General features: G+C 39.8%; 1 protein-coding gene across 1 annotated transcript in view; it reads left to right on the forward strand.

Moving 5' to 3' along the window:
• Window positions 1–17,679, forward strand: part of LOC120534924 (somatolactin-like) — a 97,824-nt gene extending 80,145 nt beyond the window's left edge. Inside the window, exons 4-6 of the mRNA XM_039762428.1 lie at window positions 3,802–3,915; window positions 12,532–12,711; window positions 17,482–17,679. Of these exons, the coding sequence (XP_039618362.1) occupies window positions 3,802–3,915; window positions 12,532–12,711; window positions 17,482–17,679 (492 nt within the window). The remainder of the gene's footprint in view (window positions 1–3,801; window positions 3,916–12,531; window positions 12,712–17,481) is intronic.
• The last annotated feature ends 5,483 nt before the right edge of the window (window positions 17,680–23,162 follow it).

Genomic DNA, 23,162 nt, shown 5'->3' on the forward strand with positions numbered 1-23,162 from the left:
GTGAGGCCAGCTTTAGTTCGCACAACCATTCAGCCTATGTTAAAACATCTGTTCTAAACTTTAACCTTATTAAAACTAAATGTATATCTACACACACCAAAAGCATACCTTACCTGCATAAATATGTAAGTCTTGTTCAGTTCTTGTCACTTGTTTGCAAGCTACATGCAGAGTTAACCAATTCCTAGAAAAGCTGCCACTATATGATTCAAGCATGCGTGTGCACAGTATTAATGACACCAGCAGGTAAAATCTAATGCAATCCGTTTGTGAAATAACACAATTCCTTTTTAAGGGGTGGGAATACACTTCCATAGACAGGAATCCTGTTTTCACTCTTGTCAAATAATTGCTTGCTGCTTTACACCAGTTATTGACAGGGTAGTCTCAATCCCCCAAGCTGAACAGATGAAGAAAATGAATGTGAAATGTATGTTGGCAAAGAGAAAAGAACCTACATACTTGACAGGGAAGACACCTCAAACAAGAATCAATGCAAAGTGCAGTAAAGAGACCATAATGCCAGCTTGTGCTTCCACATTTCTGTCTTGATGTGCCAGTTTTACTGTTTAGATAAGCATGTCCATTACGTTTGTATTAGTCAAATTCTGCATATACATCAGTGTGTTGTTGATCTGAATCCAAATGTTGCTTGCGAGGCAAAAATAAATAAATAAAAATAAATTCCTCTATGCCAGCTTTTAACTGCTTTAGTAAGTTTACCTCTCTGTCTGTGTGCGTATCTGTCATATCACAAACTATGTGATTTGTTCAGGCTGTTCATCTAGTATTCAATTTTGGATTTTACTCTGGTGTATTGTCTTTTGTTCTTTTTAATGCTTTGTATCTCCTTTATTTATCTGTTTACTGCTCTTTGCAGAAATATTTGTACCCAATGTTACATATACCCTGCTGTTTAAATAAGCACCTTGAGCATGGGAAAGGCACTATATAAATAAAATGTATTATTATTATTATTATTATTGTAGTTGTTGTTGTTGTTATTATTATTGTATACCCAGTACCTCCATGTCAATCAGATACTGCAGATGTATATTCCACATACTAGCAAACCACTGCTTGGTGTGCATTGTTCACGTTACACCTTGCATTATGCACTAAAGCATGTATTCGTGTAGAATGAACTGTATACTAGTGAATGTGTTATAAAACAGTGAGCACCGAAACATTAATCTGCATTAAATCACTTTGGCTGCTGTTGGCACTGTGCACAGCTCAGAATAGACAGTCAGTAGTCAGTAGTAATCACACTACAACAAAAACAGTATTTATTTAAATAGCACATTTTCATACAAATGATGTAGCTCAGGGGTGTCGAACTCCATTCCTGGAGGGCCGCAGTGGTTGCAGGTTTTCATTCTAACCTTTTTACTAATAAGTGACCAGTTTTCACTACTAATTAACTTCTTTTCCCTTCATCTTAATAGCCCCATTTTTAAGGATTCAATCCTCTGAATTTATTCCTTTCTTCATTAAATGGCAGCCAAACAGAAATGAGATGTGAAACGAGCCAACAGATGACCAGCTCAATTGAGATTTCAAACTCCGACCAATCTCTTAATGAGAAGCTGATTCTTGCCGTTAATTAAACCCATTATTTGATTCCATGGCTTGTTGCTGCTCTCATTCTGCCACAGCAGACATTTCCAAAACTGATGATCAACCTTAGTGAGACCTTCACTTTTCCTTATTTTCAGATATTGTTTGATGGGCACAGGGGAGCTGGTCATGTGGTGGCTTGTTTTGTGTCTCATTATTATTTGGCTGCTAATTAAGGAAAAAGAGAAAAACAAGGGGCCTGAGTCAAGTTAATTAAAACGAAGACAAAACAAGTTAATTAACAACAACAACTAGTCACTAATGAAGAAGATGGTTAGAATGAAAACTTGCAGCCACTGCGGCCCTCCTGGACCGGACTTCAACACCCGTGATGTAACTCAAAGTGCTTTACAGGATGAAGAAAGAGAAAAAAGGCAAAATATAAAAAATACAATTATGCAATACTAATTAACATAGAATAAAAGTAAGGTCTGATGGCCAGGGAGGACAGAAAAAACAAAAAAAATACTCCAGACGGCTGGACGGCTGGACTACAACAATAAACTGCGGAAGAAGTGATAGTTTTTCAAAAGTAACACCTCCACTGTTTTGGAACCACATCCGCTACCTTGACTAACTGTGTGGAATTATCTGACACCACTGCAATATCCGACTGTAGAATCGGCATGCTTTATGCAACTCTGATCTGATACCTCATTCTCTGAACTTGATTATTCCAAAACAGGACTAGACAAGTTGAAGCTATTTAAGTAGCACTGAGTGCAAGACAGGAAATAACTGTGCTGTAAATGAAATCCCAGTGCATCACAGGGCACATTTATTTTCATACTCACAATCAAGTCCAGGGGTAAAGGGGTAATAACACTGGTCAACCTAAAATACTTGCCTGGGATCTGGGAAGAAAGCTGGAGTTCCCTGGAGAAATGCTGCACATGTGCAGAGAATGCAAACTGCAGACAGACATTGACAAGGCTGGCATTCTAGCACTGCTCCTTGTGGCAGTTAGGCAGCTGCACTAATCTAAATGCCACTTTTCAAGGCTGTATTTACTGTCTGTTTATTTATTTTGGAGTAATAAAGATCATAACTAAATATTTAAAACAACTAGGACTTCATAAATACCTTTGTATCTTACCACAAAAGACTTTCTTATACTTGATTAGCTTGCTCGATTATAACATTAATTAAAATCCTTACTTTTCTGTTAGTAAGCATTCAACATAATTTTTCCTGATGAAAACAAAAGTACACTTTTTACTTATATCCCTTTTTGGTTATACTCATATATCATGTCTTTCTTCTTTGTGTTATTTTTTTTTTATTATTATTAATTCAGATTAAATTTGGATCGATTTTATTTTTGTCATGATTTTACTACCCAACTTGGGTTCAGTAAATGGATGGTACAACGTTGTTATTATTTTTGATAACACAAAATTGTTGAAAAGTTAGCTTTTTATAGTTATCCTGTTAAATTTAATTTCCATGTCATGCTGTCGCCACACTGAAACTAATTTTGCATGAGACATCTGATCCAACAAAGTGAAAAGCTGCGATAAAATTAATTAGCCTGCAAAAATGAAAAGGTTTGCACGGCACAGGAACATCTTCACAGAAGGATTAAAGAGCTTGAGGGGAAAAAAAATGTTCAGTTATAAAAAAAGCAATCGCTGTTTTGATTAGATGTGCAGGCTTGATGGTGGGGAGGTCGTAGACCTCCAGTGGAAATGGCAGAAATTTGGAGAAGCTGGGTTTTAGTGAGTTTACTTTTTTTTCTTCTTCTTTTTTTCTTAGTCTCGCCTAAGGCTTCCCTGTCTGTAACATGTACTGTATGGCAGGTGCCGCTCCTGACTTCACCAGCAAACAACAGACCTGATTAATTAAAAGAGTTAAAACATTCAATTGTTTTCGTGAAGGCCATGCACCTATGCACTGAGCAGTCTTGTACCAGTCGCTGTTATAATTATTAATAATTTCTGTTTAAATTCTGAGACACCTACACTGATGCAATCCATTATGCATACTAATTAGAAAAATTCAAGCCAAAAACTCCAGCGCATATTCTTCTGTTTTTTCAAATGAGTGCTTTGAAGAATTTCTGCCACATTTGCCTTAGGCCAGTTTTCTCCAAGACACCTCTGGTTTCTGGTATCTGTCACTTTAAATCAGCAAAATGTTTCTTACTCTGTATCTTCATTTTTTTATTTTATTTTTTTACAGGAGGAGATGCTTGTCCCCTTTCCCCTCCTGTCTAAGACAAGCAGGGGAGTTAACATCTGCATCACTAAAGCCATTCCTGTCCCAGGTTCCAAAAGTGAAATACAGCAAATTTCGGTAAGCATTAGTTATTTATGAAGATATATAAACTAACATGAATAATATTATGTTGCGTTTATAACTAATTTTTTATCCATTCCCATCTCTCATCTCATCTTCTCATCTGCGTTTCCTGGTGAGGGCTGTTGTGGCAGCAGGTCAGCCCATCCCTCTCTGTCCCCAGCTACAGATTTCAGCTCTTCACGGTGAATTCCCAGGTGATCCCAAACCAGCCAAGACATAGAATCCCTCCAGAGGGTCCAAGGTCTTCCGCCAGGTGTTTGCTCAGTGGGAACTGCCAGGAGCAGCTCCAGGGGGGCATTTTTACCACATGCCCAGACCACCTCAACTGGCTCTTCTCGATCTGGAGTTGCAGAAACTCTAAACTGAGGCTTTCCAGAATCGCTGAGCTTCTTGCCCTATCCCAGAGTGTCAGCCCAGTCACCTTGCAAAGAAACCTAATTTCATGCCGCTTACCCGCAATTTCATTCTTTCAGTCATTACCCACAGCTAATGACCATAGGTGAGGACAGTGATGTAGATTGACTAGTAAAACAAGGTCTTTGTTACTGCTGAGGTGGTGAAATCTAAGGGACTGTGAAAGTGACAGAGAGTTTTTAGTATGCCAGAGATGGAAGACACTAACTTTGTGAGTCAGTTGGCTTGTAATGGACAAGGTATTAAGTTCTGCAAAACTGATGAAAAGACTGAAATTGATAGAGCTGTAATAAAAATGTCAACTGTAAATATAAGAGAAGGATGGATAGTTTTACAACCATTAAAATGAATTCCTGGCTTCTAGATCAAGAGGCAGCACCAACACAATCATTGATATAACTTTTGTGCAGGTCCGGTATAAAGCCTATGTGGAAAGAAAAAAACATTTCCACTCAGCTGACAAACATGTTGATGTGTCTAGGTTCAAATCTAATACCCTCTGCAGCTCCACTGCCTTGGTGAAAAAAACTTTTATCAAAAGAGAAAGCACTGAGGATAAGAAACCCGTCTGCTAGTCTGATGAAGGTGTTTGTGGCAGGATCCTGGACTGGATGTCTGTTGAATGCTTGACTGAGGGCATTGAGACCTTTATCATGAGGAAAGACTGTGTGCAGAAAGGTGATGTCCACAGTAAAGATAAAGTAGTCAAGACTGTGAAACCTAATACTGTCAAACAACTGGAGCACATGATTAATATCTTTTAAATGCTGTTGTATAAGGGGACCTCTTCAATCAGTGGTCTCATTATACTTTCACACTAGGTTCCTTTTAGAGCAGACGTTTTTATGGGATTCCTCTTGGAGTAGGTGATTCAAAGTCTACTCCTGGCTTGACTGGGGGCCCTGTTTACAATATGGTGGTGTATGATGAGTTCTGAGTTGCATAAATGAAATTAATAAATAGTTCTTTTTAAGAGCACACTTTATTACTGAAGACATAGAAGCAGATTTACAGCGTGCCAGCAACATATTAAAGCAGAAAAAAAAAATCTTCATTAAAAGCAACTCTTTTTCAGTCTTAATAAAATTAAAAAAACATCTTCTCAGAGATGGACATAGGTGTCACTTTCGAGACTGAGCAGAAAGTTAGAAGTCCTGTAGTCGGGGAAAGCTAAGGCTCTAATGAGAGAAACACTTTCAATGACATTTCCTACTGTAGTTGTGAGTTAAGGCAGCTAATCCCATATCTCTTTGATTGCTACTTTTAAGAAAGTGTGTTTTCTTTGCAACTAAACCCTGTGTAAAAAGCGAAGGTTTAGCATATTTCATTTCATACTTCACTATATACAGTATATTCATATAAATCCATATAAATGTATATATTGTGGAAAATAACGGGGCCATACTGCTCCCTGAACCCAGACAAAGACAGGCAGACCACACAAGTGAAAAAGCAGCATACTTTGCCCTTTTTAGCACACAGTGCACAAGTCACTAAATAAGTTCAGTCCCTTCTATCTTGTTCTTTCTTTCTCTTCTTTCTTTTTCTCTCTCTCTTTCTCTTTTTTTACCACCTCCACTCCTCCCAGCAAGCTTTGTCCACCTTCCACCCGACTCTGGCTCCTTGAATGCACTGAGGTGGCCTTCTTTATAGCGCTCCAGGTGCACTCTAATCGTCTTCCAGTAGCACTCCCGAGTGTGGCGGAAGTGCTTCACTCCAGGGCTACTGGACTGCCCAGGCCACAGGTCTCAACAGGGTTGAGTTTCCAGGAGGGTTGCCCTCTCATGTTCCAGGGGAGGTATTGGTGTGGACATGTCCTCCACCTCCGAGGATCAACAAGCGAGGGCAGTACATCGGCAAAATGAAACATCAGAAGAGAGAGTCACTCACTTATCCGCTATTATGGAACCGTGGTGAGCACATTGGCAAAACATCCCTTCTACTTTTTCTCCTGCCACTAATACAGAAGTGAGGGAAGCATGTTGGCAAAATGAAACATTTGAAGAAAGACAGTCGCTTAGCCACTAATGCATAAATTATGCGAGCACATCGGCAACACGAAACCTCCTAGGAGAGAGACTCCCACAATAATTCCTTTCAATTACCTGACATCTCTACATTTCAATTTTTTTTCTGACGATTTCAAATGTATCTAGGACCCCGTGCATTTTATATATATATATATATATATATATATATATATATATATATATATATATATATATATATATATATATATATATATATATATATATATATGTTGTGGCCTGAGGGGGCACTCCAGCCACCCAAACCCCACACAGATAGGTGCAGCACACAAGTTCAGCAGAACATGTTTTTTTTTCGCTTTGGTCATGAGAAACACTTCCCTCATTCACCACCAGGGCAGCACAGTACAAAACACAAATGACTCCTGATACGTACAACACACAGCACTCTTTTGCCTTCTTCCTCCAGCTTCTCTCTTTCTCTTTGCATCCACTCCTCCCAACAAGCATTGTTGTCTTCCTCCCAACTCTGGCTTCTGGAGCAGTGGCAGCGGGCTTCTTTAATGCCACACCCAGGAGCACTTGCAGCGGCCCATTAGCGTGAACAAGAAATACTTCTGGATGAGGCGGAAGCCCAATGTTCTGCAGCCCCAGCTCCCATGGTGCCCTGTAGGAATCAAAAGGCACTGTTGCAATCTTGGGTGCTGCCATCTAGTGCTCTGGGGGAGATAATGCCTTGGGTCTGTTCTCTTCCATTAACAAGGCGTCGCAACCAGGTAAGGATTACAGCCATCTACCACAAGTCAAGTCAAGTTAAGTCAAGTTGGGGAGCATGCACTGGTACAGTGCATTGCCGCACCCACCACATGAAGAGCTCGGGATCCCGGTTTGCAACCCCCCAGGCAGACACTCTGCCGTAGCTAGGTGTTACGTGGGTGACCCCTTGGCCTGGTCCAGCCACTCAGGTCCCCAACAATGAGAATCCTACGAGCCGGATCACCCTTGGGGAAATGCCCCACATGGCCATAGTGCCGTTACTGACGCTCCCTCACAATGCAGGTAATGTGCCTCATTTGGGACTCCATGAGCAACCGCTCATTCGACACAAAGTCAAACCAACAGTACCCAAGGATTTTCCACCACAATATACATCCATATAGAGTAGATACTGCAGATAGATATGCATATATATATATATATATATATATATATATATATATATATATATATATATATATATATATATATATACACATATATATATATACAGCATCTGTAGATAATAACAATAAGTAAATTATTATTTAGTGTCTTAGCTTTACTAACTTATGAATGCTTTTTGCTTCCCATCTTCTAAATGAAGAATCACATATTATTTAAACAAACAGAATAATTTAAAGATGCATGAAAATTAGTCACGTGGTTATTTAGTATTTGGTACGGATACAAGTGGGGATCGTAGTCTCCTAGTTTTTCTCTTGTGGCACTCCAGTTTTCCGGCCAAGTTAAGTTAAACGGTGACATTGAATTCGTCGTGTGTGACTGAGCGTAAACATGAGTCTCGGTCTGGCTCCCTAGTTGGTAACTGCTTTGAATTAAATGGTACCAGGGTATGCTTAGGCTCCCTGATGCAAAGTGAGTACAATAAATGGATAGATAAAATGTTTTAAATAAAGAAGAAGAATGAAATCTTCAGTGCTGGCCAATGAAGGTCACCCAACTGGCTACCTCATCTTAGTGAGTCTTTGGTGGCTTATTTAATGTCCGAAAATGTGTGCTATTTCCCATTGAAATGATGATAATAAGAGTTGTAGCAAGCCGTGTTAAGATTTTATTTCATCACATATTGTCAATGACCCCAAAGGCCCATACAGATGTAAGTCTTATTGTATATTTTGTTCCTTCATTAGATGTGCAGAAGGAAAGCTTAAGATCAAGTGTATTAAAAGTAAACCAGGCCAATTGCTCAGCACATGTATCTACATTTCACACAGTCTCTCCGGCCCCCACAGTAGCAACCATTTGAAGATGGCAGGTTGGGGTATAATTGAGTGGTCTTGCTTTTCAACAAGCTTTTGCCCATCAGCCCTCAGGATGCACCTAGAAACACTCTTGCATGGAAGTAAGTCATTCGGCAATAATAAATCTGTCTGAGCATATTGAATTTTCCATATAAGTATATGATTTTATGAGCTGTGAAACTCAAGGGAAAGAGAGGAATGCAAGCTCCACAATAAAATGCTAAAGACGCCGGGTTTTTATGGTGCTCACTTGTTTCCATTCCAAGCTGTCTCTGTTCATATGTGTTACTTTCCTGTGCTGCCTGTATGCATTGTATTCATAGCCTTCTCTTAAGCCAAAAATATTGCTCCTGATTGGCCCTAAGGGTCAAACTTTTAAATTATGCACGGACATCAGTACTCTAGTTACGCAGAGAGTGAGCAGCTATGAACACTTCTTTCAGTTGCATTAATTAAAAAGCTATGATCATTACTATTATTTTTTACTACCAGCACTTTATTATTGACTTTCTGTAACTTTGTAATTGTTAATACTGTAATCACGTTATTTGTCACTGAAAAATATGACTCATTTTATGTAAAATATGAGATGGGCCAAGGATACATTGAAGAAGAATGTCCCAGAGAGTTCACATTGCTGGTTTTCATTATGCTTTTTATGAAGATTTGCTTCATTAATACAGCTGCTCCTTCAAAGAGGTGCAGCACAATGTTGTCCAAGCCAGCCATCCGGATAGAAAGCAGTGGTTTCATTGAATAGAGAATGCACAAATTATTGAATTCTGGCATGTGAGCATGGGGCTTACACTAAAAATTATTTTGTAGTGTATAATGTAAAGAAATTACATTATATTACATTTCTATTGTATTGAATGTTTGTCTGCTTTGTAATTTGTGATAGGCCTATCTATCCTTCTTTTCAAATTTCCCAGGATAAGGAGGTTTACCGTGGAATCACTGAGTTCAAGTTTGTATCCATCTGTAAAACATCAGGTTAGGTCATGTCAGGTTGGGTAGCATGCAGTGGCACAGCGTGATGCTGCACCCACCATATGACGAAACATCTTGTGATCCTGGTTGGCAACCCCCCAGGCAGACACATGGTCCAGTCCGACCCTCTAGAAATGACCCTCTATCTACCACAGCCAGGTTTTACGTGGGTGTCGGGTTCTCACCCTCTGGGAATCGCATCACATGGCCATGGTGTTGTAACTGAGGCTCCCTCGCAATGTAGGTAGTATGGTTCATTCGGGACTCAAAAGTCAAAAAAAGTCAAAAGTCAAAGTCAAGGTGAACTTTATTGTCATCTCAACCATATACAAGTATACAGATAGACGAAATTGCAAAGTTCAGGGTCCACAGTGTAACAACATGATGTGCAAATCGTAAATTAAAAATAGAATAAAAATTTTAAAATTTTAAATTTAAAATGAAAACACAAACAAGACAAGACATTGTGCAAAGATAGGACAAAGAAGTAGCAGCAATATTGATGTGTAAGATATGTAATATAATAAATAAATGAATAATAAATAATAGATATAGATAATACAGAAATTATCAGTGTATGATAATAGTTGTTTAAGACGTGTGTAAACAATGGCAGGTCAGAATGTTTCATAGCAGAAGGATATCAAGAGTGTCAAAATCCTTAAAGGTCAGTATGAGATTTTCAGTTCTTTTCTACATGCACACTCATCTTTGCAGGATAGTGGTTTTCATGTATAAAAGTTCTGTTTTTAGTGGTGGTTGAGGCCGTGTGGAAGGTCCTAAGGGGGCAGCCTGGTGTTAAGGAGTCTAACAGCTTGGGGGTAAAAACTCTCCTGCAGCCTGGCAGATTTGGCTTTGATGCTGCAGTATCTTCTCTTGGATGGCAGAAGTGTGAAAAGTCCATGTGAGGGGTGTAAGGGGTCCTGCACAATGCTGCAGTCCTTGCGGACACTGCATTTGTAAAATATGTCCTGTAGTGAAGGGAGAGGCACCCCAATAATGTTCTCTGCTGTCTTCACTATCCTTTGCAGGCGCTTGCGGTCGGATATGTTGCAGTTGCCATACCAGACAGTGATGCAGCTGGTCAGGACACTCTCAATGGTGCCTCTGTAGAGCATGATGAGGATGGAAGGGGGAAGACGTGTTTGCTTCAGCCGCCTCAGGAAGTGTAGTCTCTGCTGGGCTTTCTTGATTAATGATGAGGTGTTATGTGTCCACGTAAGTTCCTCAGTTAAGTGCACACCAAGGAACTTGGTACTCCTAACAATCTCCACATCTAAACCATTGATGCTGAGCGGGATGTGGGCAGGACGTGATTTTCTGAAGTCCACGATTATCTCTTTTGTCTTGTCGACATTGAGAGATGGATTGTTGTCTTCACACCATGCGGATAGCCATTTCACCTCATCTCTGTATGCTCTTTCATCATCCCTGCTTATCAGTCCCAGCGTATCATCCGCAAACTTGATGATGTGATTGGTGTTGTGCGTGGCTGTGCAGTCGTGAGTCAGCAGGGTGAAGAGCAGTGGACTAAGCACACAGCCCTGCGGTGCTCCAGTGCTCAGTGTGATGATGCTGGAAGTGTTGTGGCCCATCTGAACTGACTGGGGCCTCTCTGTCAAGAAGTCCAGGATCCAATTGCAGAGGGTGGTGTTTAGGCCCAACCTGCTCAGTTTTACAACCAGCTTTTGAGGGATGATTGTGTTGAAGGCAGAGCTAAAGTCTATGAATAGCATCCTGACATATGTGTCTTTTTTATCCAGATGTGTCAGGGAGAGGTGAAGGGCAGAGCATATGGCATCCTCAGTTGACCTGTTTGAGCGGTATGCAAACTGATGAGGGTCAAGGGAGGCAGGGAGATTAGTCTTTATGTGTGACATGACTAACCTTTCGAAGCACTTCATTATGATTGGTGTGAGTGCAACTGGTCGGTAGTCATTCAGGCATGTCACTGATGACTTCTTTGGCACTGGTATGATGGTGGTCGACTTGAAGCATGTTGGGACTGACGACTGGCTCAGAGATGTGTTGAAGATGTCTGTGAGGACACCAGCCAGTTGACTTGCACATTCTTTGAGCACAAGACCAGGTATGTTGTCAGGTCCTGCAGCCTTCCGTGGATTGACTCTGGATAGAGTCCTCCTCACATCTGTTATGGAGAGACAGAGTGCTTGGTCAGTGGAGGGAGGTGTTGCTTTTCTCGCAGGCTCTTTGTTCTGTGCCTCAAACCGTGCAAAGAAGTTGTTCAGCTCATCCGGAAGGGAGGCATCACCATCACTGCTGTGTGGATTGGGCTTGTAGTTTGTAATTGCCTGAACACCCTGCCACATACGACGTGTGTCTCTGGTGCTGCTGAATTGTTTGTTGATCTTCTGTGCGTATGCCCACTTAGCTCTCCTTATAGCACGAGACAGGTTGGCTCTGGTCACCCTGAGGGCGGCTTTGTCTCCAGATCTGAAGGCTGCATTTCTGATCTTGAGCAGCTTGTGCACTTCTCTTGTCATCCAGGGCTTTTGGTTGGCTCTTGTGGTAACATCCTTGGTAACAGTAACATCCTCTATGCATTTGGAGATGTAGCCAGTCTGTGTACTCCTCCAGATTGATGGAGTCACCATCCATAGCAGCCTCTCTGAAAATGTCCCAGTCTGTCAATTCGAAGCAGTCTTGGAGAGCTGAAACCGCACCAACCTGTCACACTCTGATGCTCTTGCGGGCTGGTTTAGTGCGCTTCACCAGGGACTTGTATGCAGGAACCATAAAAACGCTGATATGATCTGAACAGCCCAGGTGAGGGTGGGGTAGTGCCTTGTAGGTGTCAGGCCATAAGCAACCACTCATTTGACAGAAAGTCAAACCAGCAATACCCAAGGATTCTCTGAAGAGACACAGTACCAAAGGAGTCTAGTCTTTGTCTCAGGTCACTGGATAGCGTCCATGTCTCACATCCATATAGAAAGACAGGAAGCACCAGGACTCTAAAGAGTTGGACCTTTGAACTTCTGCATAGATATTGGGAGCACCACACACCCCTTTCCATGACCTCATGACTCCCATACTCTCCCAATCCATCTACTGACTTCACAGGAAGGGTCACCAGAGACAAGAATGTTACTGCCGAGGTAAATAAAACATGCAATATTTATGAAATCAAATTTGATTTTAATGATTGGGTTTTCCTTCTTGTTGACTTTCTATAGGACAAATGGCTGCTCCATTCTGTGTTAATGCTAGTCCAGACATGGATAGAACCACTTACCTACTTGCAAGAAACTCTCAATCGCTACGATGATGTCCCTGATGCCCTGCTCAACAAAACCAAGTGGGTGTCAGATAAGCTGCCCAGCCTGGAGCAAGGCATAGTGCTACTCATTAAAAAGGTATTTTCTCTACTTCATTTTCTAAAGACTTGAATTCAGGTCATAATAGCAGTATTGTTGAGCAATCAGGATCACAATAACAAAGCATAATAACACACAAATCTATTCTCTCTCTGGGGGTCTGCACAGAACATTGCACAGAATCAATATCCGCTGTTTAAAAATAAATAGTAATTATTCCTGCAGGGGCTAAATATCCAACTTGAAAAAAACTTTTTCCTGATATCTTTAAACTCAAAAAAATAAATCTCCCACAGCCAATATATACTGATGTCAATATCTGAGTTGACAGACTTGCCAACTCCTGGCAAAACAGTTTGCTGTTACATCATTCTGGCATCCAAAGTCTCAAAGCTAAATCTTAATAGCTTCAGTTTCACCACCTGCTTTACATATGAAGAAGCCCAGTTGGATAGAAATTTCTACAAAGAAAGGGACTGTGCCAGTTTACAATAAAATTGATGAGAATTATTTTGTAATTTAAAGTAATATCTCACTTATGTTGGACTATGTACTCTTTTAAGGATCAACATTAGCAGACAAGGAATGGGATCTGATACGAATTTTTACATCTCACCTCTGATGCAAACAAGTGCAAGTTTAAGGATCTGTAGAATTAATTGAGTTTATAGTTTGACTTGTTTTTGGTAAACAAGATCTTTATTACTAATGAAAATAATAACTTCCAATTCGATCTTTCTCAGTCAAACTGCTCTGTGGCTGATACCAATAGGTATCCTTGAATATATTGTGAAATGAATGACTGGACACACAACAAAGGTTTGGGGCAGCTGACTGTATAGTTTTCCTAGCTGCAAAAGGCTTTTAGTTGAGTACAATTTGCCAAGTCCAAAGTAGAAAGGATTAGATATGAAGGATGATGGGTTTTTATAGTTTGTTCCCAGAAAGTGACGTCCTCGGGGCTGGGACAGGAAGCATTTCTCGTATTTGGTCTGTTGAGAGAAAATAGAGAGGTTTAGTGCAACCCACTGCCCCCCGGTCTAGTGTGGGATTGGCGTGTTCTGGTCCCTTCAGTTGGCTCCCAAGCGCACGCGTGTGACAATATCTATCCATTTTTTAATGCTTATCTGGTCCATGTCACAGGGGCAGCAGCCTAAGCAAAGATGCTTAGACATCCCTTTTCATGCAACCTTCTCAAACTCCTCAGGGTGGGGGATATAAACTCTCTCCAGTGTGGTCTTGGTCTTCCCCAAGGTCTCCTCCTGGTTTCATGCGCCTGAAACTCCCCATCAGGGTGTTCAGGAGGCATCCTGATTGGATACCAAAAACCATCATCACTGGCTCCTTCGATGCAGAGCAGTGACTGTACTTTGAGGTCCTCCTGAATGTCTGTTCATTCCACCTACCCCCTCTCCCCCCTTGGCAAGTTCAGAGTGTAATAGAGTCCAACCCTTCTCCAAGGAATTTGATTCCAGAGCCCATGTACTGTGTGTTAAGGTGAGCTTGACTATATCTAGATGCTACCACTCTTGATCCCACACCACCTTTCCCCCAATAAAGGTCACATTTCATGTCCTTAGAGTCTGTTTTGGCATTTTGAGGGTTGGCCTGGTGCTCTAAGCTTTTCCCCCAGACCTGGCTCCATGGCAGAGCCCAATTATACCTTGTCTAGGCAAGGTTACTCGGTCCTTGATAATTCTTCTCATTAGGAAGTTGTGAACAGCACTTAGTCTGACGTCTCAACTAGGACCAGTTTGCCTTAGGTTACCCTACCAGGAGTGGCGATTCATGGAGAGGCCAATGAGTATCACATTGTAATGCAGTGAGACAAGGGGGAGCAGAAAGCAGCTTTGTTCATGACTGACTTCCTGAAGCGATGCCAAAAAAAGATTGGCTAAGACAGATAAATATTCATCTGGTGATGAGAAGAGATTCATTTGGATTTTGTGCACTTCATTTTATTGCATATGCCCACCCAATATGCAGCACATGGCTGTTTTTTGTCTTCCCGCTGTCTTTAAATATTATTATCTTTAAATGGGTTGGAGGGCTGCTTTCATCTTTAAATTCACATATTAATTAGAGCTAGTAGTTGGCCATTAAAATAATGAAAATCATTTTGTCCAATCTGTTCATTTGGTCAGTATTCAAGGCTAAATGTACCATTTGGACTGAACTGACTGAACACTAGGCCCTTTAAAATTAGTTACGGTAACTTTAAGTGTTCCAGTCAGATTATTTGGGCCTCTAGGAAGTTAAACCTGCTTAAGAAGACAGGAGAAAATGCATACTGTTTCCTTAAACTGGAATTAGGCGGGTGTTTAGTGAGCTCGGGTGTACAAGTATCAGTTGTTCAGCTAAATACCAATAACAACATTGAAAATGTATTTATGTATGGCTCCTTCTAATTGGGTTTTCTGATACCAGGGCTCACTGAAATGGGTAGGGATGGATGTTAAGATTGATATGAAACATACATATCCTGTAAGCAGCAACGATTTTATTCTTGTCTAATTTATGTCTTATTTATAAGATACAATATAATATTGTAACAGCGCTGACACACTGCATCAGCCTGCGGATGAGCCACCAACACAATGAGCTGCCATGACATCATGTCATTAAGCAGCTTCAGAGCCAGATGCAGGGGATCCTACAAAAACTGCAAGCCTGCAAAGTCACATATGAAATCCATTTATTGGTGCAATAGTGAGCGATCCTTTGAGAATGTCCAGTGAGTACCTTAGACATTTACAAAGGGAACCACAGACACATGGAATAAGTTACCAAGTAGTGTGGTAGACAGTAGGACTTTAGGAACCATTAAATCTTGGCTTGATGTTATTTTGGAAGAATCAAGTGGCTAGGACTGGCTATCTTTCTTGGGCTGAATGGCCTGTTCTCATCTAAATCTTTATGGTCTTTCTAATTTTCTAAAGCTTTAATAATAGCAAGCTACCCAAAAGAGAGGTATAAATAAAAGGTTATCCATACAACATTTGGTGCTTATGCTACATTTGTATCAGGAGCGGGAGGACAAGAAGACCTGGTGAGTTGCTGGATAGTCTAAAGGCTGAGATCTGGGATGTAGAATGCCATTTGCAGCCTAAGTATAAAACGTAAGACAGCTGAAAGACTACTGCATTTGCTAAAGTGCATTGGCCTGTGGAGGGAGAGTCTAAAATCTGGAATGAAGTTGGGCCCCTGAGAGAATGAAGCAACTGCAGCTCCAGACACAATGTTCTGTTTGTGATTATGTTTTCAGATACATTGCAACACTTAACATACCTGCTGTGCTATCTGACAACACAGTGCTCAATATCCCTGCTGATGTATCTTTTGACTCCAGTCACATGACAGCAACATGAAATGAAGACCACCCTGCCATTTGGAAGAGTTTCTATGTCATTTCATCCCTGAGTGAAGAGGGAGGTCAAAAAATCAATGGTTGGAATAAAAGATAGATAAGAGAATCGGAGGAGCGTAACCAGTGCAAGAGAGAGAATGAACCAGTCTTGTGGATCTCTGGGTAACTAAAGAGGAATACCATTCCAGGGATGTTGATCAAGCCTGTTGATTGTTTGGAAGGAGCAGGGAAGATCACAGGCACTTGGGGCTCACTGTGGTGACTGGCGGAGGTGGCAGCAAGTGACAGACTGCAACAGAGAGTTAGTCAGGTTTGAGGGAAAGCTTAGTGCAGCAATTGGCAGAGGTGCAGTGAGAGGAGCAGGCTCTAGTGAACTCAGAGGGTACCGAAGGAGGTAGCTGGGAGAGAGAGCCAGGAGGACTGAGTCCATTAGTGCCTTGTGCCTCTTGACTGATTTTAAAGTAAGAGCAGGGGTACACTGGAGCACAAAGTCTGAGAAGGCCGATTCTGATTTCAACCACAAGTTTTAGCTGTTTATTAACTTTTGAATTGGTTTTGCCTCAGTGCCCTATTTATAAATTTATTTATTGCAAACTTTTGTAATGCATCTCAAAATGACACGGCTTATTGTTTATTTTTGGTTGTTGTTTTAAAGAAAAATGCACTTCCGCACTTCATTTCCCCTAGTCCATCCTCAGTTAATAAACTACTAGATGCTCTGGAATATGGCTGCTGCCCATAGCTGTGGGCACTGGGCTGCACAATTGCCATCAGTGTAAGTTGGCATTACATCATGTCAATGATCTGCTCATAGCCAGCTGCTGGGGAACCCATAAAAACAGCAAGCCTATCACAGTCGCATGTTAATTCCATCTTATGCGGCAACAGTGAGCGATATTTTTAAATACAGAGAACTGCCAAAAAGAGCGATTTAAAGAGCAAAGAATCCATTTGGCACATGACACCAGTGCTACAATATCAATCAAATAAAAAAGAACAAATGTATTGAGTCTTCAAGACCAAAGTTACACAACATTACCACAAGGAGTGCTCCATAAAGCAAAATTCTAAATAATGGGAAAAGTTTCCAAAACTAGGCATTGTGATCACTTTTGTTTTCACAAGCAAATTCAGTTATTCAGAGTAAGCAACTTTTAGTATTTAATATTTTGACTAGTAGGCAGATTACGTTTCAACTTTGTACCCTGGAGAAATCTGTCAGAATCTTCTCATGTTAACACACATTTGTAAAAAATGTCAAGCTACCACTTTTGTGGCTTGTACTCCTTTTATATTCAATGGTGGGCTTTTCTGAGATCTCCATGTTTTTGAATTTGAATTTAGTGATTGGGCAAGACCATGCAACATTTTACCTGTGTTGCTTCTAATGCACCGAGTCTGCTTCCAAATGCAGTTTTCAAGCCTTTTTTTTAATCTGACAGATGTTGCAGGAGGGATTCCTGACGACAGAGCTTCAGCAGACACTGACACATTTCAACAAGCAGCCGGAAGTGTTGGAATCCACTCTGAGAGACTACACGCTGCTCAACTGCTTCAAGAAAGATGCTCACAAGATAGAGACCATACTGAAACTGCTAAAGTGCCGGCGGAACCACAAGCTTAGCTGCCTCTTTTATTAGGATTGTCATACTTGGCATCCTGGCATGATTCTTGTTAAGATGTCTTTCTGCTTGGGTCTCTGTTTTATATATATATATATATATATATATATATATATATATATATATATATATATATATATATATATATAAAATAATAAGAACATTTTATTAGGCAAATAGTTTAAATGTATTCAATGACATTGTAACATTTATGTTGAAAATTTAATTATTTGCTGATCACAAAAGAGTATAGGATGAATTTATTTTTCCTGGTGAACTGTACAGTTGAATAAAAAATAATTGTAAAAATCTGCAATTGCTAACATCAGTACGCCATTGTGTTGCAGTTCTACTTCTTACTTGCAGTCACATTGATGGCTATTGGCTTTACTAGATAAAGGCCATTAACAAAATTGTTCACAAAGTGCAAAAAAGTAATAAGAATATCAAAATTATCAAGAAACACCTGAAAATACTGAAACTATTAGTTCTGTTAATTGTCCTGTATCTGAATGAAAAAAATGATTGCCTGTCTCAGTTACACATTCACAGTTAACTGTAAGAAATTGAACAAGTTGTTTTGACAATCTGCTGTAATCGAATTTCTCAAGATGAGGGAAATGTGCTAGCAGACACTCAGCGAAGGAGATGACTGAATAGGTAGTGTCAGACAATAAGTAACACACTTGAAGATGAAAGTACAGACATCACCGACCAACCCCATAGTTGTCACCTGAGAACTGCCTCGGCTGAAAGAAACCAATAAGTTCTTCAGAAGGAATCAATGAGCGACAATCCAAGAACATTGGATATTAGAAAATGGTGCCATGTGATAACAGCAGTTTGCAAAAGGTGGAAACGAATTTCTGTTAGTGGACGTTTCTTGCAGGGAAGTCTTCTGTTCTCTTTCTCCGATGTATTTCCCTCATCCTCATCTGAGTTCACCTCTGTTATAGCGCATCTTTATTTGAAAACAGCAGTGTCAGGTCAGGGGGAGTGTGAATGCGACTGAAAGAATAAAACTGAATAATAATAATAAAAAAAATGCTAACCTTTACAAGCACCATACATTTACACCGGCCGTTACAGACTGAAATCAAATGTATGTATTTATTCTATAATAGTAATAATAAGAGTAGCTCATAATGAAGTTTCATTAGGTGCTTATTTTTTTCATTTTTCATTTTTATTACTATTTAATTTAATATTGTTTCTTTGTATCAGTATACTGCTGCTGGATTATGTGAATTTCCTCTTGGGATTAATAAAGTATCTATCTATCTATCTATCTATCTATCTATCTATCTATCTATCTATCTATCTATCTATCTATCTATCTATCTAAAACTTAAGCTGATATTTAATTATGCATATTACCCATTTTGTATATGGTGTTTTAACAAGATATTACAGATTTTGCAAGTGTGTGTGTCTTTATAATTTTCTTATGTATAGTTAATGCTTTTTAGTTATGTTTTTAATGAACAGTAGTGTAATTTGATATAGAAGAAAAATTTGCCTGAAGTTTCCATACCTTTAATCTACAAAAAATATACAGTTTGGCGCTTAAATTTCTTGTGCAGCAAAGAGCAGAGATTTCCCCCTGGGTAGCTACAAATGTCAGGGGGTTTATTAGCTTTGAGGGATTTGAGTGCAGGGTTTGTAAAACATGACATGATCATCATTGACTACACAATTTATCTTACCATGTGCACATGCTGAATGTATTCACTACAGTTTCTCTTTTTTAACTGAAAAATAAAAACTACCTGAAACCAAAAGTAAAACTGAAACATTATTAGAAAACATGCAGACCTCTGGTCCTACCAAGATCGAGGTTCCAGCTAAGGTTTACAGGTAGCAGTGGGTTGCCATGCCGCATGTTCTTGACAATTACCAGATGCTAGAGCTGCCAAGATTCTTCTTCTTCTTATTCTTTGTATCACATAATCAGTTTCTGCAAGTTGCTTCATGCTCAGTTGATATCGCTGCTCTTTTTCTTCTTGATTAGGTGATCACTTCATCAGTTTCCCTATGCAATTTGCTGTAGAGAGACACAAACCCTGATAGCTTTACAGAGTTTGCTGGTAGCAAAATTGTTTGCTTCACCATAGGCTTTTGATTAAGACCAAGATTAAAGTTCTAACCCCAGTGGTTTGCAAGTAATTTAGTGATAGATAGATAGATAGATAGATAGATAGATAGATAGATAGATAGATAGATAGATAGATAGATAGATAGATAGATAGATAGATAGATAGATAGATACATTATTAATCCCAAGGGGAAATTCACATAATCCAGCAGCAGTATACTGATACAAAGAAACAATATTAAATTAAATAGTAATAAAAATGAAAAGAATTAAAATAAAATTAATATTCGCATTTACTCCCCCGGGTGGAATTGAAGAGTCGCATAGTGTGGGGGAGGAATGATCTCTTTAGTCTGTCAGTGGAACAGGACAGTGACAAAAGTCTGTCACTGAAGCTACTCCTCTGCCTGGAGATGATCCTGTTCAGTGGATGCAGTGGATTATTCATGATTGACAGGAGTTTGCTTAGTGCCCGTCGCTCTGCCACAGATGTTAAACTGTCCAACTTTAATCCTACAATGGAGCCTGCCTTCTTAACAAGTTTGTCCAGGCGTGAGGCGTCTTTCATCTTTATGCTGCCACCCCAGCACACCACCGCGTAGAAGAGGGCACTCGCCACAACCGTCTGGTAGAACATCTGCAGCATCTTACTGCAGATGTTGAAGGATGCCAACCTTCTCAGAAAGTATAGTCTGCTCTGAGCTGTCTTACATAGAGCATCAGTATTGGCAGTCCAGTCCAATTTGTCATCCAGCTGCACTCCCAGATATTTATAGGTATGCACCCTCTGCACACAGTCACCTCTGATGATCACAGGGTCCATGAGGGGCCTTGGCCTTCTAAAATCCACCACCAGCTCCTTGGTCTTGCTGGGATAGATAGATAGATAGATAGATAGATAGATAGATAGATAGATAGATAGATAGATAGATAGATAGATAGATAGATAGATAGATAGATAGATAGATAGATAGATAGATAGATAGAGAAAGGCACTATATACACAACATTTGATACCCCTGGGGAAGGTGAAAAGCTCCTTTTTTAATCCTGTACCTGGAAGTACTTCTGACCCAACAAACTTGCCCCCTGGAAGCACTTCCGGGCCAGATGGAACATATCCCTGATAGGGGTGCCTACCCCCAGTCACTCAACCAAATGGTACCCATGGAGTCCAACATGGCTTCCCACCACTACTACAACTCCCATGCAGCGCCACAGGAGTGCAAACAGGAGTCTTACCAGAGGGGTGCTGCTACCCAGTGTACTGGAGGAATACTTGGCATTGTGAGGCATCCCACTGCCATGGCCTTCTGGCCTGGAAAAGACAGCGTTAACTAACCTGTCCAGGATATCCACCCGTTAACACATTCATTCGCAAGTTCAATAAGTAACAGGCAAATCATATTAAAAACAACTTGACACTTTTGCTGTAGTGCAGCGCTTTGCTTTTCGGCAGATCACTTCACTCCATTTCCCAGTTGTCTCAGCCATGTATCAGGTAAGTGGAATAATAGGAGAACTTGTCTGGATTAAAAAACAAAAAAAACTTGGAATTATTGTAAATTCAGTTAATAGCTTCATCTTTACTATGTGTCACATAATGGATACCCATTCTCAGTTGTCAAAAGTCACAGAGTCAAAGTTAACACATAATCGTCAAAGATGATTTAAAGCAGTATTTTAAGAACTGATGAAAAGAAGGCAATTCAAGGTGTTTTTTTTAAACCTAAGGTATTAGTCAGAGATTTTGGAAAAGAGTACATGATATGTTGAAATTTTGACATTTATCAGGATAATGTGCAGATATTTTTTTGCTCAAACTGCTCATTGAATAAAAGTTAAAGAATTCGATGATGCATATCTGAAGTTTTAATTGAATGTTCTGAAGAGCCTTTTTAAATGCAAATAAGAATTCTTTTTTGGTGTTTCACCTGGATAGTTTTAAATTTGTTTATTCACAAGGCTGCATCCATGACAGTCTGCTGAAGTGTAAATGTGCTTAGGAGTAAAACAGAGTGCAGGAGAAAGAAGGAAGGTGGAGAAACACAAACAGTCAAGCTTCTCTAGCAGAAAAGAGCAGAATCCACCATGGCCCCCTATGTATGTGAGATGTGAGGGGAGCTTTAAAATGAAGGTTAGGGGGCTTTTGCCTTTAAACGGCACAGTTAATGATGTACATTTTTCATTAAGGTTAGTAATACAAGTCTAGACACAGGGTGGCACAGTGGGTAGCAGTGTCCTGGGTTCAAATCCCATGCCAGTTGTTGTCAGTGTTTGCCAGTTTGTTTATTCTATCCATTTTCCTATCCCAAAAGGGATGTTTGTCAGGTTGATGGCCAATTATAAATTGGACCTGTGTTGATGTCTGTAAGAATAAGGCTTATGATAAATTAGCACCATCAATTAAATGGGTTTAAGAATGTTACAAAAGCTTTACATATTTTGATTTATTTACAGCAGATCATTGAAGGTTTCTATCAGAAATCCTTTTACTTTTCAAGAGTAAATTATGAACAAAGAAACACCACTTCACAATAAAGTCCAACTTGTAGTTTTTAATCCATGCACTGCAATTATACAGTAAATGGTGGAATGCCAATCAATTACTCAGTCATTCTCTGTTTTGGAAATGGTGGTGCAGTGGTTAGTCTTGTTGCTCACAGCTTAAGGAGAATGTGTTTGTATTCTGGCTTGATCACCTTCTGTGTTAAGGATGCACATGTCTTTGGTGTCTGTGTTAGATTTTCTGTGGATACTTCAGTTTTATTTACACATCCCAAACATATGTCTAGTTTGAATGGTATATCTAAATTGGCTCATTATGCATGAGTATAAGCAACAAAAGACTTTCATACCATTCAGTGTTGGTTGCCGCCATCTATCTTTTGTTGCGAGTCTGGCACCATGGTAATTCTAAAATTTGGTTTGCTAGGTTCAGTAACCCTGAATGTCACATTATGCAACTTCCAGTCGAAGGATATGTCAGACTTGGCGGCTGCTGTTGCTGATCTCATCACTAGACCATCCAAATTTACACAACTGAAAACTGCTGAATGTACTACATTTAGCAACTGCATGCCAGCCTTCTAGCACATGGCTTTTAGTGGATGGTTGGATTGACAGCTGATTATTATTATGCTGATAAATAATTGATGATTGTGATTATGTACAGTGGTGTTTTAAAGAAACCAATTGTAAATTGTTTTTTCCAGCTGTCAAAAATAAAAATGTCTTCTCAATCACCTTCCTAATTTAGTATTACAGAAGAGCATCTGTTTAAAGAATTGTGAATAAATGGCATAATCTACATTGTATATGAAGCCTTGCATATTAAAATTAACCACAGACAGTGTCCCCTCAAGGTTACTAGTACATTTATTAAAACAGATTCATCTTTCAAATT

This window comes from Polypterus senegalus, chromosome 9 (genome assembly GCF_016835505.1).
Source record: "Polypterus senegalus isolate Bchr_013 chromosome 9, ASM1683550v1, whole genome shotgun sequence".
NCBI lineage: Eukaryota > Metazoa > Chordata > Cladistia > Polypteriformes > Polypteridae > Polypterus > Polypterus senegalus.